Source organism: Schistocerca americana, chromosome 2, assembly GCF_021461395.2.
Source record: "Schistocerca americana isolate TAMUIC-IGC-003095 chromosome 2, iqSchAmer2.1, whole genome shotgun sequence".
Taxonomy (NCBI): domain Eukaryota; kingdom Metazoa; phylum Arthropoda; class Insecta; order Orthoptera; family Acrididae; genus Schistocerca; species Schistocerca americana.
The window spans coordinates 199,967,747-199,982,831 of record NC_060120.1 but is presented as its reverse complement, the minus strand read 5'-3'; the positions used below and the strand labels follow the sequence as shown (position 1 = coordinate 199,982,831).

The window sequence follows — 15,085 nt, the reverse complement described above, 5'->3', positions numbered from 1 at the left end:
AGTCTTTCTGTTGTGCCTATCTGCGACTCAGCATCTCTGCTGTATGGTTAGTAGCAACTTTTCTTTTCGCAATATTGAATATGTAAATCAAAACATGGAAGGAAAAAATCTCAGTAATACTGTAATAATGATAATGGTGGTACCGTAATACTGAAGTTTGATTTAAGAGAAAGTAATGGTAGCAGTGCATAACTTACAGCTGATTGAAATCACCATGCAACCCAAAAATCAAGAATAAAGTGGAAAGGAGAATGCAGATCATATGTAAGTGTCGAAGATTAGAAAAAGAGCAGTTTTCTGAAAACTGATCTTTTCTGATGCTGGGCTGCCTACTCATGAAACTGAGCCCACAGCATCCTGAATGCCAGGAAGAATAGATTGATAAATGTGACATTTTGGTTTATAAAAATTAATACTTTCAGCTGTCATCTTTTCTGCACTTCAGTAATTTTATGCAGAAGGCTTTCACAATATAACAATAGATGTATTCTCACTAATATAGTGAAAAAAAACTGAAGATTGAAAATTATTTATTTAAGAAAGGTTGAGAAATTTAGCTCAGCATGCAAAAGCTGCCAATGAACATTCTTGTCAAATAAGCAGGTTACTAGAAAGTAACATCTGTAACTGCTTTTCTGTTTGTACAAGTTTTATTGCCATTTTTATTAATGAGGGTACTGATTTTTCTGCTACTTCATTATATAAATACTCTTATAGTTTATTGATTTCTGCTCTTGATGTTTGCACTCATGTACATAAATTTCCAGTTACACAACTGTACTCATTTGCATAGTCAAGAGCATTTGTTGACATGGATATATTAGCATTTTACATAACATTCTACACAATGTCAGGTACATTTTGATGCAAGGTGTTTCATGTCAATAATTTAGCATTTTATCATGTATATGCCACAAGAACAATTAATATAAGGAGTCTGTTAGTGTTGTGATAGTATGTGACACATTTAATATTGCATACTTTAATTTTGTAAAAATGACATTTTGTAACACATAAAGCTGCTGTATAATTAAATTAAATTAAAAATAAATTATGCAGTTACGTGTTACAATATGTAGTTTCTAAGATCTGTCAAGTCTGTGGAAATCAATCAACATAAGGGGTTTAATTTTCTAATTCATCTCAGAATTGGTCACGTTGAGAAAATATGCTTTTATGCCTGTCCACGTGTGTAGCAAGTAGCATACCCTACTGTATCATATAATGTTACTGTTGGTGCAGAGTCATTTCCTACATTTCTTTTTTCCATGAACAGGAAGTGGTCTGGCCATATCCTCAGGATGTTGCAATGTTCTTTGAGCCTAGTGTCCTTGTCTTTGCTAGTAACAGTGCCACTGTGTAAAAATGAAGCTGTCTTGTAATACAATCATTCTCATTTTCATATTCATTTTGAATTTTCTGGAAAAAAATGTTGCAGCAAATGACAGAAATAAATGTAGGTCACAAGAAGACTGCAAAAGCTGTATAAGGATGCCTCATTGCATTTGGTGTGCTGTGCCTGTAAGTTACACAAATCTTCGTGAATATTGCATCACTTCTGATATGACTGACATATTACGGAAAAATAACAGTACAGTGCAATGCTTTTTCACCTAGTGAACACACGAAAAAGTTATTTTCAAATCCTTTCACATGACATGCATAATATATTTGCATTCATTTTAATTTGAACCATGTAGGTATCTTGTAAGATGTAGCTAGAAAATAAATGATACGTGTATTAATATAGGGTTAAATTGATGTTTGAAGCAGTAGTGGGAAGAAACATTTGACTTATTTTAATACAATGATAATATTATTTTTTCATATTTCTAATTTACCATTTCAATTTAACAGTTTTTCCCTTTGAATGTATTTACATTTTTATATAACATTACTATTTTTTATAGCTTCTTCCTTGTTATTAAAGTAATTTGCTTTTTACCTGTCCAATAAAAAAAAATAATAAAAAATAAAAAAATTAGAGTGAGTGTTTGAAAGTAAATACATTGCTGCAGAAGACAAGCTACGCAGACTTTCAATAGAACTTGTGAGGAATGATGATGGGCTTCTGGAATCAATGTTATGTTCTGAAAGGAAGAAACTGGTATGAATTTAGAGTGCTAGCAGTGATCAAGAGCTGCAACCATTACTGTACAATCTCAAAAATGCTAATCATGAAGTAAATCTCCAGTATAAAAATAAAAGGAATCAGAAGCAATAATAGACATTGAATAAGCTATGTAACACAATTAAAGCTCAACCTTGGAGAATAGCTATGAAACAAATGTTAATTGCTTGAAATTATTGATTACCTTATTTAAAGATTTTTATATTTTCTTCATGAATGTAGACTGTGGTAATAGATATGCATTGTTACACAATTTCCTAACCACTGACACCTCAGGTTTTCATCTGTAAATGCTGTTTATCAGTGAAAGCCATTTTTGATGTATGTGCTGAACACTGTCTTTGTTTTTTAATTATTCATCCTCTCAAGTTGAAGATTCCACCAAATTAGCATTATCAGTGATCAGCTGGTTTATATAAGATTAAGAATGATGAATATGAAATTTCAGGTCTTCATGGAAAGAGGCCTCCTTTAATCTACACAAAAATATGTGCTAAAATGAAAATACATATTGTTGCTAATCAGTACCTACATATCCTAAGAAAATCATGTGATATACTACTGAGAAAAAGCATGGAGTTGTGTCCACACTATGAAGTGCCCACTTTTTAAAGGGTGTTCTTTCCTAATATGCAGTTGGCAAATGTTAGTTTTAATGTATTTGATAAAAAGAATAAAGTATCTATAAAATAACACATCTTATGTTGGATGAAAAGATGGCGGGGGGGGGGGGGGGGGAGGGGGGAGGGGGGAGGAGAGATTTGGTGAGACATGACTCCTAGGTTTATTAAATATCTACTTCATCCTTTATACTCTAGAGGCCACATTATAGTGTGTGTCAGAGAATACTTCTTGTAACACCGTCATTTTCTTCCCTTTCCTCTTCCATTCGTGAATAGAGCATGGGAGAACAAGTGTTGATAAACCTTTGTATGGGCTACAATTTCTCTGATTTTTTCCTAATGGCCATTTTGTTTAACATATGGATGGAAGTAATACAGTATCAAAGACGTCTTGGAACACATGCTTCTCAGAATTTTAGTGTTAAACCTCTCCATCATGCACAACACCTCTCTTGTAATGTCTGCCACTGGAGTTCGTTGAGCATCTCCATAATGCTCTTGGCATTACTAAACTATCCTGTAACAAAACATGCCACTCTTTACTGAACCCTCTCTCTCTCCCCCTCTCTCTCTCCCTCTCTCTCTCTCTCTCTCTCTCTCTCTCTCTCTCTCTCTTTCTCCTTCTCTTCTGTTAATCCAATCTGGCAAGGGTCTTAGAATGATGAGCACTATCCAAGAATCAATCCTTTGAATATTTTATAAGTCTCTTATTTCATGGATGAATAATATTTCCTTAATCTTCTTCCATCAAATGTGAGCTTGGCATTTACAATGATATTTATGTGGTTGTTCCAGTTTAAGTCACTCCAGACAACTACTCCTAGGTATCTTATGGCTGTTTCTGTTTGCAGCTGTTAGTCACTGATACCACAATCAAACAGTAATGAGTCTCTTCACCTGTTTAAGTACAACGCATTTCATTGTTTACATTCAGAGTCAACTGCCAGATCTGGCACCAGTCATAAATCTTCCACAGGTCTTCCTGCATTTCACTATAGTCTTCTGATTTGCAACATGCCTATAGAAACAGCATCATCCGTGAACAGCCTCATGCGGCTTCCAATGCTATCTACTAGATCATTTATATTTAAAGTAAATAATAACAGCACTACACAGTTTCTTGAGATACATTCAAAATACCTTTCTATCTGTACCTTTCTTCTCATTAAGAACAATATGTTGAGTTATATCTGCTAGGAAATCCTGAATCCAATCACAAATATGGTCTGATATTTAGTAAGCTTGTATTTTATTCACTAAATGATAGTGCAAAACTGTGTTGAGTGCCTTCTGAAAGTCCAGTAACAAGGCATCAGCATGGTTATCTTTGTCTATGTCACTTTTATTTTGGAAAATCCAGGATGGAAAGTAACAACATTATTAAAAGCAGAGATGCTGAGTCACAGATAGGTACAACAAAAAGACTGTCACAAATAAATAAAGCTTTCAACCATGAAGGCCTTCATCAACAACACACACACACACACACACACACACACACACACACACACACACACACACATATGCAAACGTAACTCTCACAGACGACCGCATTCTCAGACAACTGGAACCACAATTTTAGTGAGGCAGTGTGGTTTCAGTTGCCCAACACTGCGGTCGTATGTTTGAGTTGTGCCTGTCTGCGACTCAGCATCTCCACTATATGATGAGTAGCAACTTTCCTTTTCATAATAGTGTCACTCTTGTTTTCATAGAAAAACAGACCCCTGCTTACAGAGCCCATATAGATTTTTCTAGGCATGATTTCTTTTCCCTGTGTTATGGTTGAGCTTTGAACATGTTCCATAATTCTGCTACAGATTGATATTAGTGATGGAGGTCTATAACTATGTGATATTATCTGTCAACTCTCCTTCAACAAGAGTGAGCTGCACTTTTTCCAATCTCTTGGCTAGTGGGAAAATTAATCACATAAGAATCGCCATAAAATTGTAGTGAGAAGGTAGATCTTTTATACAAGTAACTGTGTGTTTATGTTTTATTAAATTGCTTAGGCAGGAATTTAAAATAAGTAATAAATTTAATTTAAGTAATAAAATCAGTTAAATTGTAATATAATTCAAAGAAGAGAATCAATTGATTCTTATCTTACCCAAAGTAGATCATCAGTGACTTGTAAGCAATTTTGTGTCTTCGAGTGACTGCCCTAAAAACAGTGTCTACTGTAGTGCCAGATAAATCATGTATGGGAAACCACTTCTTTCATCGAAAAATATTTACTATTCCGGCATTTAGATAACCCACTAACACTTGTGTATCACATAAGCATGTTTCTTCCATAAATAAACTTATAAACCAGTCTCTTTGATTAAATAAAGCAGCTAAATGTCAAGTAATCACAATATCTCATTGTGGAAACTGTCACAGAGTTGTGAGAAGATATTTGCAGTATGAAGACTGCCTATGTATTTTTCATGTTGTAGCCTGTGAAGAAATGACCCTGAATGCAAATATGACTGACATTTGGCACTAAGTATTTGTGCTTATCACAAAAGTGTTTTGACAAACCAAAAAGAGCAGCAACATTCAGACAAAATAGGGAAAAAATGCAAGCTGTGGCTATCAGAGTGTTAAAAGGACCCAGAAGGTCCTTCAGCTAGGGATTAGTCATGGGAAGGGAATGTCCGAGTCTGTACAGAACTCCCTGGGTAGGGAATACTAGGTAACTAGTACTTTGAAGCCAAGTGCCAAGTGCAGAGCTCAGTGATGACACATGCAGTTTAGGTTCTCTGGAGAAAGATCTTGGTGAAGAACCACATACAGTGACTATTTGGGAGGGGGCATCTTTTCCACATAACTATAATGGAAGTTTTCTGTGGAGTAAAAGGAGTTGTCAAGGAGAAACTTTCTCAGTTTGTTTTCAAATTCAACTTTGACATCTGTCAGACATTTTATGTCATTGGGTAAGTGGCCAAAAATTTTAGTTAGAACATTATGGACATCCTTTTGTGCTAGAGATAACCTTAATGTGGAGTAATGAATGTAATTTTTTCCTGTTATTGTATGAGGGTGGTTTGAAAAGTTCTTGGAATAACCATGAGAGGTCAGCGCTAGCACAACGAGTTGTTCCTGTGATATTCATTGGACTGTTGCCTGTAAACACGTGCCATGTCAGTGCTCTTGGAAGATAGCTGTGGCTGTGACATGGCTCTGTTGTTGTTCCCGCATAGTGATTTGCGAAGTTGAAAAAAATCAAGATTCGAGCAGTGATTAAGTTCTTCATAAGGAAAGGTATGAAAGTAAAGGACATTCATGCCGATTTCCAGAATACACTGGGGGATTCTGCTCCTTCATATTCAACTGTTGCCAAGTGGACAAATGAATATAAATTTGCTCAAGAGTGCGTGGATGATGATCTGGGCAGTGATTGGCCAAGATGTGTCACTACTCCAGAAATCAGTGCAAAAGTGCACAAAATGGTCATGGAGGACTGCCGATTGAAAGTGCGTGAAATTGCTCACACTTTCCAGATGTCAACTGAAAAGGTATAGCACATTTTAATTGAAGAATTAGAATTGAAAAAATTATCTACAAGATGCGTGCCACAACTCTTGACGCGCCCGCACACATATGCTGTCACCATGGCAAAATTACACGAACTAAGGTATGAATTGTTGCTACATTGACCTTACTCATCTGATGTGACTCTCTAAGACTTCCATCACTTCCCAAAACTGAAAATTTTTCTTGGTGGATGAAGATTCCCTTCAAACGAAGAATTGATAGCCAGAGTTGATAACTATTTCGCAACCTGGAGGAAACTCATTTTGAGATGGGATCAAGGCACTGGAACATCATTGGACCAAGTGCATTAATCTACAAGGAGACTACATTGAAAAATAAAACAAAAGTTTCATTGATGTAATTACTTTTTTTCTATTCCATTCTGAGAACTTTTCAAACCACCTTCGTAATTATGTAAATCATTGTTCTAAACCAATGGATTATTTACAACAAATTCCATAACTCCTCAAACAGATGTCTACATGATGAATGTGGATGAACACCACATATTATTCTATATGTGGTGTCTGTTCTTTTAGGCATGTCTGAAAGACAATAAGCGGGACCAGAAATTAGTAGTGTGTGGTATAAGTTGAGGATCTGGGTCTGACAGGAGGCGTGCTAGGGTAATCCATGCAGTTGCTGTGGCCACTCTGTCCGAATGATGTAGTGGTCAGCACATCTGCTTTGTAGGCAGGAGACCTGGTTTCAAATTCTGGTTTGGCACAAATTTCCATTCTTGCACCATTGACATAAATTAATACCCACTGACAACTAATGTCTTTAATTTCTTTGTGTCTTGACATATTATTCTTACAGCATGGTTTTGAGCAATGAAAACTTTCTTTCTTAAAGATAAGTTATCCTGGAACATTATTCCATATGATATTATTAAATGAAAATATGCAAAATGTGTCAGCTTACTTATTTGTTTCTCCTTAAGATCTGAAATGATTCTAAGTGCAAATGTGCCTGAACTAAGTTGTTTTAGGAGTTCCAAAATGTGATTTTTCAAGTTTAAATTCTGATCGATATGGACACCTAGGAATTTTGTAGTTTCAACCCTATTTATTATTTCTTCACCATGTGTTATACTTACCGTTGGTGTAGTAAACCTAGATGTACAGAACTGAATATGCTGTGTCACTTTAAAATTGAGAATGAGACCATTTGCAGAAAACCAGTCAATGGTGCTGTTAATAACATTGTTTACTGTTTCTTCTGTTGCTGTATGTATGCTTGCATTGATTACAAAACTAGTGTTACCAAAAAAAAAAAGAACTAGTTCTGTTTGTTGTTTAATAGAGGGCGTGGAAAATCATTTACATATTTGAGTAGCAATAGTGGACCGATGATTGAGGAACTCCATTCATGATTTCTCCCCAGCAGAATAATCTTCCCTGATTACATTGCTTCAATGACTAGGTGCAACTTTCTTCATTCTTTTTAGATTCATATATATAATATTATCCATTGGTTGGCTATACCATCAACCTACAAAACCTCAGTTTATCTAGGAGAATGTTATAATTCACACAATCAGACACCTTAGATAGGTCACAGAAAATACCAACTGCTGCTATTTAATGTGTATAAAGTTTGCTGAGTAAAGGTGTAAATGGCACTCTTTATGAAGCAACTCTTCTGAAATACAATCTGTGGTTTACTGAAGAAATTATTGTTTCTCAAGTGGGATTCTGTTCAATAATGTGTCACCTCCTCAAAAAAGTTTGAAAAATATATCATCAGTGAAACAGGTTGGTAGTTATAGACATCTCTCCTATCACCTTTCTTATAGAGGTGTTTAACAGTGGTGTATTTCAGTCTCCTTGGAAAAATTCCTTTTGTTAGTGATACATATTTCATGTGAAACATGGCATATTACATAGGAACAAATCTTTAGTCCTCTGTAGGAGACAACATCAAATCCAGATGAGCTCTTATTTTTGAGTGACTGTATAATTTTTTAAATTTTACAATGAGAAGTTGGTGATACATTCATATGAGTGAATTTTATGAGAGTTGCTGTGATTTTTCTCTTGAACTGTTTGTCCCTATATTTTCTACTATTTTTAACAAAGACTGTTAAACATATTTGCTACCTGTGACTAATCATTTGTAGCTTTCCATTGAATTTAATCATGATGTTATCCTGTTGTGTGGCTGATTTCTGTCTCTTATTTCAGTACATTCCATATAACATGAAGTCTGTTGCTAGAAATACATATTTCTGACACAATGTGTATGTTCCTTGAATTTTTAATAACTCACACTAATGTGAAGGTGTGCCACTCTTTACGCCTCGAATTTATTTACTTGAATCAGGAGCATACTCATAGGATTCTATAAATTAATGATTTCAGGTAAGGAAATAAAAGGACTTTATGCATATACGCTAATACGAAATTGAAATCAAACAGTCATTGCTCAGAAAAAGCAACTGTTACAGCATTTTCTTATGCTGTGAATAACTCTTCCTTGTTGCTAGGATCAGGGAAACATATCTGCTGATACAGATGTTTTGTTGTCTGTATTTCTCCACATGCACACAGTATTGGCCCTTGTAAGTATCCCCATTTCATTAGGTTGTCCTTAGATTTGCCATTGCCTGTAGGTAACCTGTTCATTGATCTCCATGTGGTCCAGTCCAAGTTGTGTCCCACTGTTAAGAATTCTGCTGGCATTATCAGTGCATGGAGATAACCTACACTGGCTACCCACTGTGTTTCTCTGGCTTTCTAGGCTGATGTGTCTTAGTGCAGATGTTGACAATAAAAAGCTCTTCCCAGACTTCAACATTGCATGGTCTACCTCTGAATGCTCCCAGTGAGATTAAACATGCGCAAATAATTTATACAAGCATTCAGGGTAACCAGAGCAGTTTATGTCCAATTCCTGTAATTTCCATTATTTTCTATTGTCATTTTTGGGGTAATTTTTTCTGAAAGACATAGCTGCTGAACAACTATAGATACAGTTGTGCCAGTCAGTGGAGAAACCAAAAATAGCAGCTCTGATAACACAAGGAGTAACGTTCATAGTATATTTGGACTTTTCCATTAGAACATAAAAACTTTAAGGAAGAATGTTGTGCACATCTGTCACTACAGGCAACTGAAAAGTGTAAAATATTTCTGCAGATGTGCAGTGCATAACAGAACATCAATTGGAAGTCACAGAAATTGGACAGGCACACCTAGGTGGATATAAGTTAGGATACCAGTAATTAGTTAGAATGTGAGTAAAAGGGACTGGTTATGTATGCAAAAAATGGAATAAAACTCTTTGGCTGTAAACTTAAATTGGTAGTACATTGAACAGCTCTTTGAATGCTGTACTTAAATTACAGACTTGGAAGCATACAAGCTATCAATGCTGACAGTGTATGGGCCTCTAACAAGAAATGTTTTAAGTTTGATTGAGTATTAGAGTGAATGCTAATAAGAGTTGTTATAAATATTTGGTAAATAACTGTACTATCGACCAGTATCTCTTTTTCCAGCTTTTTAAAAAATATTAGAAAAGGTTGTGTTTAAGTGTCTTCTTAAGCATCTAACTGTAAACAATATATTGTCCCAGTCACAATTTGGGTTCCCCAAAGGTGATATAGAGAAGGCTTTCCACATGCACAGTGAGAATGTACTTCATTCATTAGACAACAAATCAGAGGCTACTGGCATTTTCTGTGACTGGTCAAAAGCCTTTGACTATGTGAATCACAGCATTCTCTTAAGTAAATTAGAGTATAATGGTGTCACCGGCAGGGCTGTGAAATGGTGCGAGTCACACCTAACTAACAGAAACAAAGAGTGTTGTTGCAAAATATCTGTGGAGTGAACAATCGCTCTTCATCTAACTGGAAATTAATTACATATGGTGTTCCTCAAAGTTCCTTCTTGAGTCCATTGCTTTTGCTTGTATACTTTAATGACCTCTCGTCTGTTACATTGCCAGTTGCTTAGGTTGTTTTGTTTGCAGATGATACAAACATTGCAATAAATAGCAAGTCAAGTACAGATTTATAAATGGCTGCTAATCAAATGGTTTAAAGCTAATTCGCAGTCATTAAACTTTGAAAATATGTGTTAGTCAGTTGGTCGTTTTTGGAATAGCCATGCTGGGAGGCAGTGCAACAGTAACACAAAGAGTATGAATTGGCAAGAAATTTATATAATGAGAATAACTACTACTTGCAGTACTGGAATTAGAGCATGGATTGTTGTTGAAACGCCGGCCGAAGTGGCCGTGCGGTTAAAGGCGCTGCAGTCTGGAACCGCAGGACCGCTACGGTCGCAGGTTCGAATCCTGCCTCGGGCATGGATGTTTGTGATGTCCTTAGGTTAGTTAGGTTTAACTAGTTCTAAGTTCTAGGGGACTAATGACCTCAGCAGTTGAGTCCCATAGTGCTCAGAGCCATTTGAACCATTTTTTTGTTGTTGAAACTCAATTAGTGCTATGAACAGTTTTCCTTGTAGCAGAAGAAAAATACAATGCAATGTACAAATACTGAAGTCGCAAAAATGAATAATATCTATGGGATAATTTTTCTTACTCTGTCCATGGAGATTTTTAGAATGTCTGATTTTGTAGCAAACTTGGTGCTTAACAAAAAGTCAATTGTTAGATTATTCACATATATATTTAATAGAAGTCACTATTAGGTTTCACTGATATCATTAATTTACCTCTAAGTTTCTGTGGTTGCTGATCATACAGTCCATCCATTAAATCTAGATAATTAGCATATATATTTTTTAAAGTGTCTTGCAGGATAGAAGTAATTACTGCCTCTTCTGACTGCAGGCAAAAGTCATGCTCATGAACAATCTTGGTGTAATAAATAAAAATATCCTTGTGGCTGTGATAACTTTTAATATATAATTTTGCTTGCATTTTTATACACACATACCATTCACTAAATACATCGTTGACACATGAGTAAAAATTAAATTTCCTTTTTATGTGTGATCTTAAACATAAGTACTCTCAAATGAGACTGAAACAAAAGTTGATAAAAAAAATTGAATACTCTCTTGACATTGCTCTCCTGTTACAAAGATAATTTTAAAAGGCTATCTTTGCCGTCTTCTGTGCCAATATGAAAATTTCTTATTACTAATGAGTAAAAGAAAACATTTATACAAATTAATAATGAGAAAAAAATAAAAAGGTGTGATACTGGGAGGTAGTTGTTTAGCTATTACACAAACACCCACTGTATGCAGTTCAGAACTTGTAAGAGATTTCCTTCTGACATTTGTATAACATAGAAGACAAGTGGATCAAAGAGGTTGACACTGTCAAATTTATGGGATTACAACTCAATAGTAAATTCAGTTGGGAAGAGCATACCACAGAATTGCTGAAGCACCTAATCAAGTCTGTATTTGCGGTGAGAATCATGTCAGAACTGGGAGATACAAATATAGAAAAAACTTGCATACTTTGCTTACTTTCTTTGTATTGTGTCATATGGGATCATATTCTGCAATAAGTTGTCAATCTGAGGAAAAGTTTTTAAGAGTGTAAAAGCATGTAATAAGACTCATTTGTGGTGTAAATTCAAGGACATCATGTAGAAACCTGTTCAAAGAACTGGTTGTTCTAGCCACTGCCTCTCAGTATATTTATTCCTTAATGAAATTTGTAGCAAGTACTATTTTCAGCCAGTAGCTCAATACATACAAGGGGCAGCATGTAAACCCAACCCGCAAAGTCAACGAACTCTGACACTGCTCTTCTGTCAAGTTTGAATAAAACTCCTCTAGGATACCCAAATACACGCTCCTGCCCACTGTCGCCTCAAAGAATATGGGACCCATAACGCTTGTGGTGGAAACAGCACACTGGACACCAATCCTCTCATTATGCAAGGGTATCTGGTGGATCTCATGTTGATTTTTTGTTGACCAGTACCTATTGTTTTGGGAATTTATGCACCCAGACAGGTGGAACCTCACCTTGTCACTCATGATGAGCCTTAAGGGGGCCCAAGACACCACTGGCAACATTTACCAACAGCCATGAATAGAAGGGCACTCTCACTAACCTGGCTTCACACAACAAGGCTTACAATCTCCTGTCAAATGATCAGGGAAGTGAGTATTATATTTAAATGTTGTATGTTATACTTGTTCCATGCCCATGAGAATCATCTCATTTTTGGATCTATGGAACAAAAACTGAATCTAATCTAATCTAATCTAAACTACTCTAATCTATCCATAGTTATTTCAGTAATGATTTCACCTGAGTTAGTTCTGATCAAGGAATCAGACATTGAAGATTTCCATCTATGGCTTGATCCCTACAGTAATATTTCCAACAAGAATAAAGGGACTGTATGAATCTGGCAAAGCCCAGTATAAAATACATGCAAATCTTCTTAACCTTCTGGTGAAAAATAATAAAGTAAAATGAATGCAAATGACAGTAGTACTTGCAAAAAGACACTGCTCAGTGAATAAAAGAAGCATTGTGCAGAAGATGGATGTAATCGTTTTCTGCATGCCATCTTTTATATGAATAGCAATGTATCTCTGTATACAGATTTATATTGCTTCCTGGATTATAAAATAGCAAGCTGGAACTAAACCATCTGTCATGATTTTGTTCCTGTAAAAACTTAAATTGTTCTCTTTCTTAAATGTCATCTAAATAATGCCTATTCACGTCTTATGTATACTGTTTATGCCCAAATCCTATGATAATTTTTGATCCACTGACTGGAGTAGTGTATTTTTACTGGAAATGTTATTTATTTATTTATTTTGATCCAACATCAACTGATTACAAAAAAAGGTTTTTTTTGTTCCAGTCTTCTGGATAAGTCAGAGCCTTACTTACTAGGGTTACATATTATTGGCTGGCACTTTTATCTACACAACTTTTTCTAAATTTAGTTGAGAGAACAGAATTACATATATGGACTATACATAAAAAAAATTGTTATTGCCATACTTAGATTAAGGAATCTACAGCTTGTAGCACAGTATTCATATTTGACATTCAAATATTTACAGTTTGTGACACAGTCTACGATCTGAGATTACATATATTTTTAGATAGATGGTCTTCCATCATACGAGTGTACTAAATCTAGAAAATCGTCAATTGAATATACAGGATTGTTTAGGAGCCATAATTTTAATTTCATTTTTAGTTTTGTAATGGGCAATTTGGAGATATTAGGATGGAAGCAATTCAGTAGTTTTATGCCTGCATAGTGAGGGCTTTTTCTCATAAAGTGTTGTTCTATGAGAGATGATGTGGAGTCTCTCTCTACCTCTAGTGTTGTGATCGTGTATTTCTTTATTAAGTGTTTTGTTACTGTTTACTGCCATAATGATTATCTTCAGCACATACAGGTTTGAACAGTTAGTATTTTAAATTCTTTAAACAAATTTCTTCAGGACTCCCTGGCACATTTCTTTCCCATAATTCTAAGTGCCTTCTTCTATAGGGTATGTACTTTTTCATATTACCTTTACTGCTGGATCCCCATACCTCTATCCCATAACTTAGATGGGATTCAAATAGGGCAAAATATATTTGCCTGAGAGTGGTGATGTTACAAAAAGGTGTCAGTTTTCTTAGGACATATATGGTAGTACATAGCTTTTTGCAAATATCATTCACATGATCAGACCAGCTTAACTCTGCATCTAGTGTGAGGCCAAGAAATTTGGCTGAGTATTGTTTTTTAATGTATTCGTCACCCATTAAGATTTGGTTTTCATGAGTTGTGCCTCCCAAGATCAAATTCAATATAGACAGATTTATTTGTGTTTAATTTTAGTTTGTTTTCATTAAAATACTGCAGAATTAAGCCTGCTGCTGTATTGGATTCCACTTCGATCTGTGAATAGCTTGGATTGCTGCATATTAACGTGGTATCATCTGCATATAAGATAGCTGTTGCATGGTTTGTTATGGACTGAATACCATTTACGATAATAAAAAGAAGTGGTCCTAATATTGACCCCTGTGGAATACCAAAATTTATGTCAGTGGTGTTTGTATGCTCCCTCTGTAGTGCTAATAGACACAAACTGCTTCCTATTTGTCAAGTAGGACCTCATCAGATTATGGGATGTGCCTCGAATGCCATAGTTCCACAGTTTGTCCAGCAATATGGTCATATCAACACAGTCAAATGTTTTGTGTAAGTCTAGAAAGATGCCACATACATGTTCTTTATTATCTATTGCTTGAGTGACGCCTTCAATTAAGTTGGATGCCGCTGTAATGGTGGATGACCCCTTGACAAACCCATACTGCCCCTTAGAAATCACTTTTTTGCATACCAGGAAGTTCCAGATGCTTATGTGTATTACTTTCTCAAAGATTTTGGATATTATTGGAAGAACAGAAATGGGTCGAAAGTTTTCTACTAAATTCCTGTTTCCTTTCTTAAAAATAGGCACAGCTCGGGCAATTTTCAACTCATCTGGAAATAGACCATCTTCCATATGAGAATTGATAACTGTTAATAAGGTGATGCAATTTTATGTATACATTTCTTAAGAGTGTCCAGACTAAGACCATCATATCCTGCTGCATGGGAATTCTTTAAGCTACTCACTATTTTAATTATTTCTTCTTTACTTGTTGGCATCAAAAATATACTGGTGTTCCTCTGAATTTGTATTTATGATTTTAAGCTGATTGTTTATGCTGGAGCCAACAGAAGCAAAGTAATTGTTAAGTAGATCTGCTATCTTATTCTGATCAGTTTCTATTGTGCCGTTTATCAGCAAGTGATTTTCAGTTGTATGGTTCCCAGATTTACCTATTTCTCTATTTA

General features: G+C 35.4%; 1 protein-coding gene across 2 annotated transcripts in view; it reads left to right on the top strand.

Annotated features, from left to right (window-relative positions):
- Window positions 1-1,310: 1,310 nt before the first annotated feature.
- Window positions 1,311-15,085, top strand: part of LOC124596053 (integrin beta-PS-like) — a 254,844-nt gene continuing 241,069 nt past the window's right edge. Inside the window, exon 1 of one of the 2 annotated variants that reach the window (XM_047135029.1) lies at window positions 1,311-1,521. In XM_047135029.1, the coding sequence (XP_046990985.1) occupies window positions 1,366-1,521 (156 nt within the window). In that variant the 5' untranslated portion in view covers window positions 1,311-1,365. The remainder of the gene's footprint in view (window positions 1,522-15,085) is intronic. The other variant, XM_047135028.1, reaches the window with a different exon arrangement.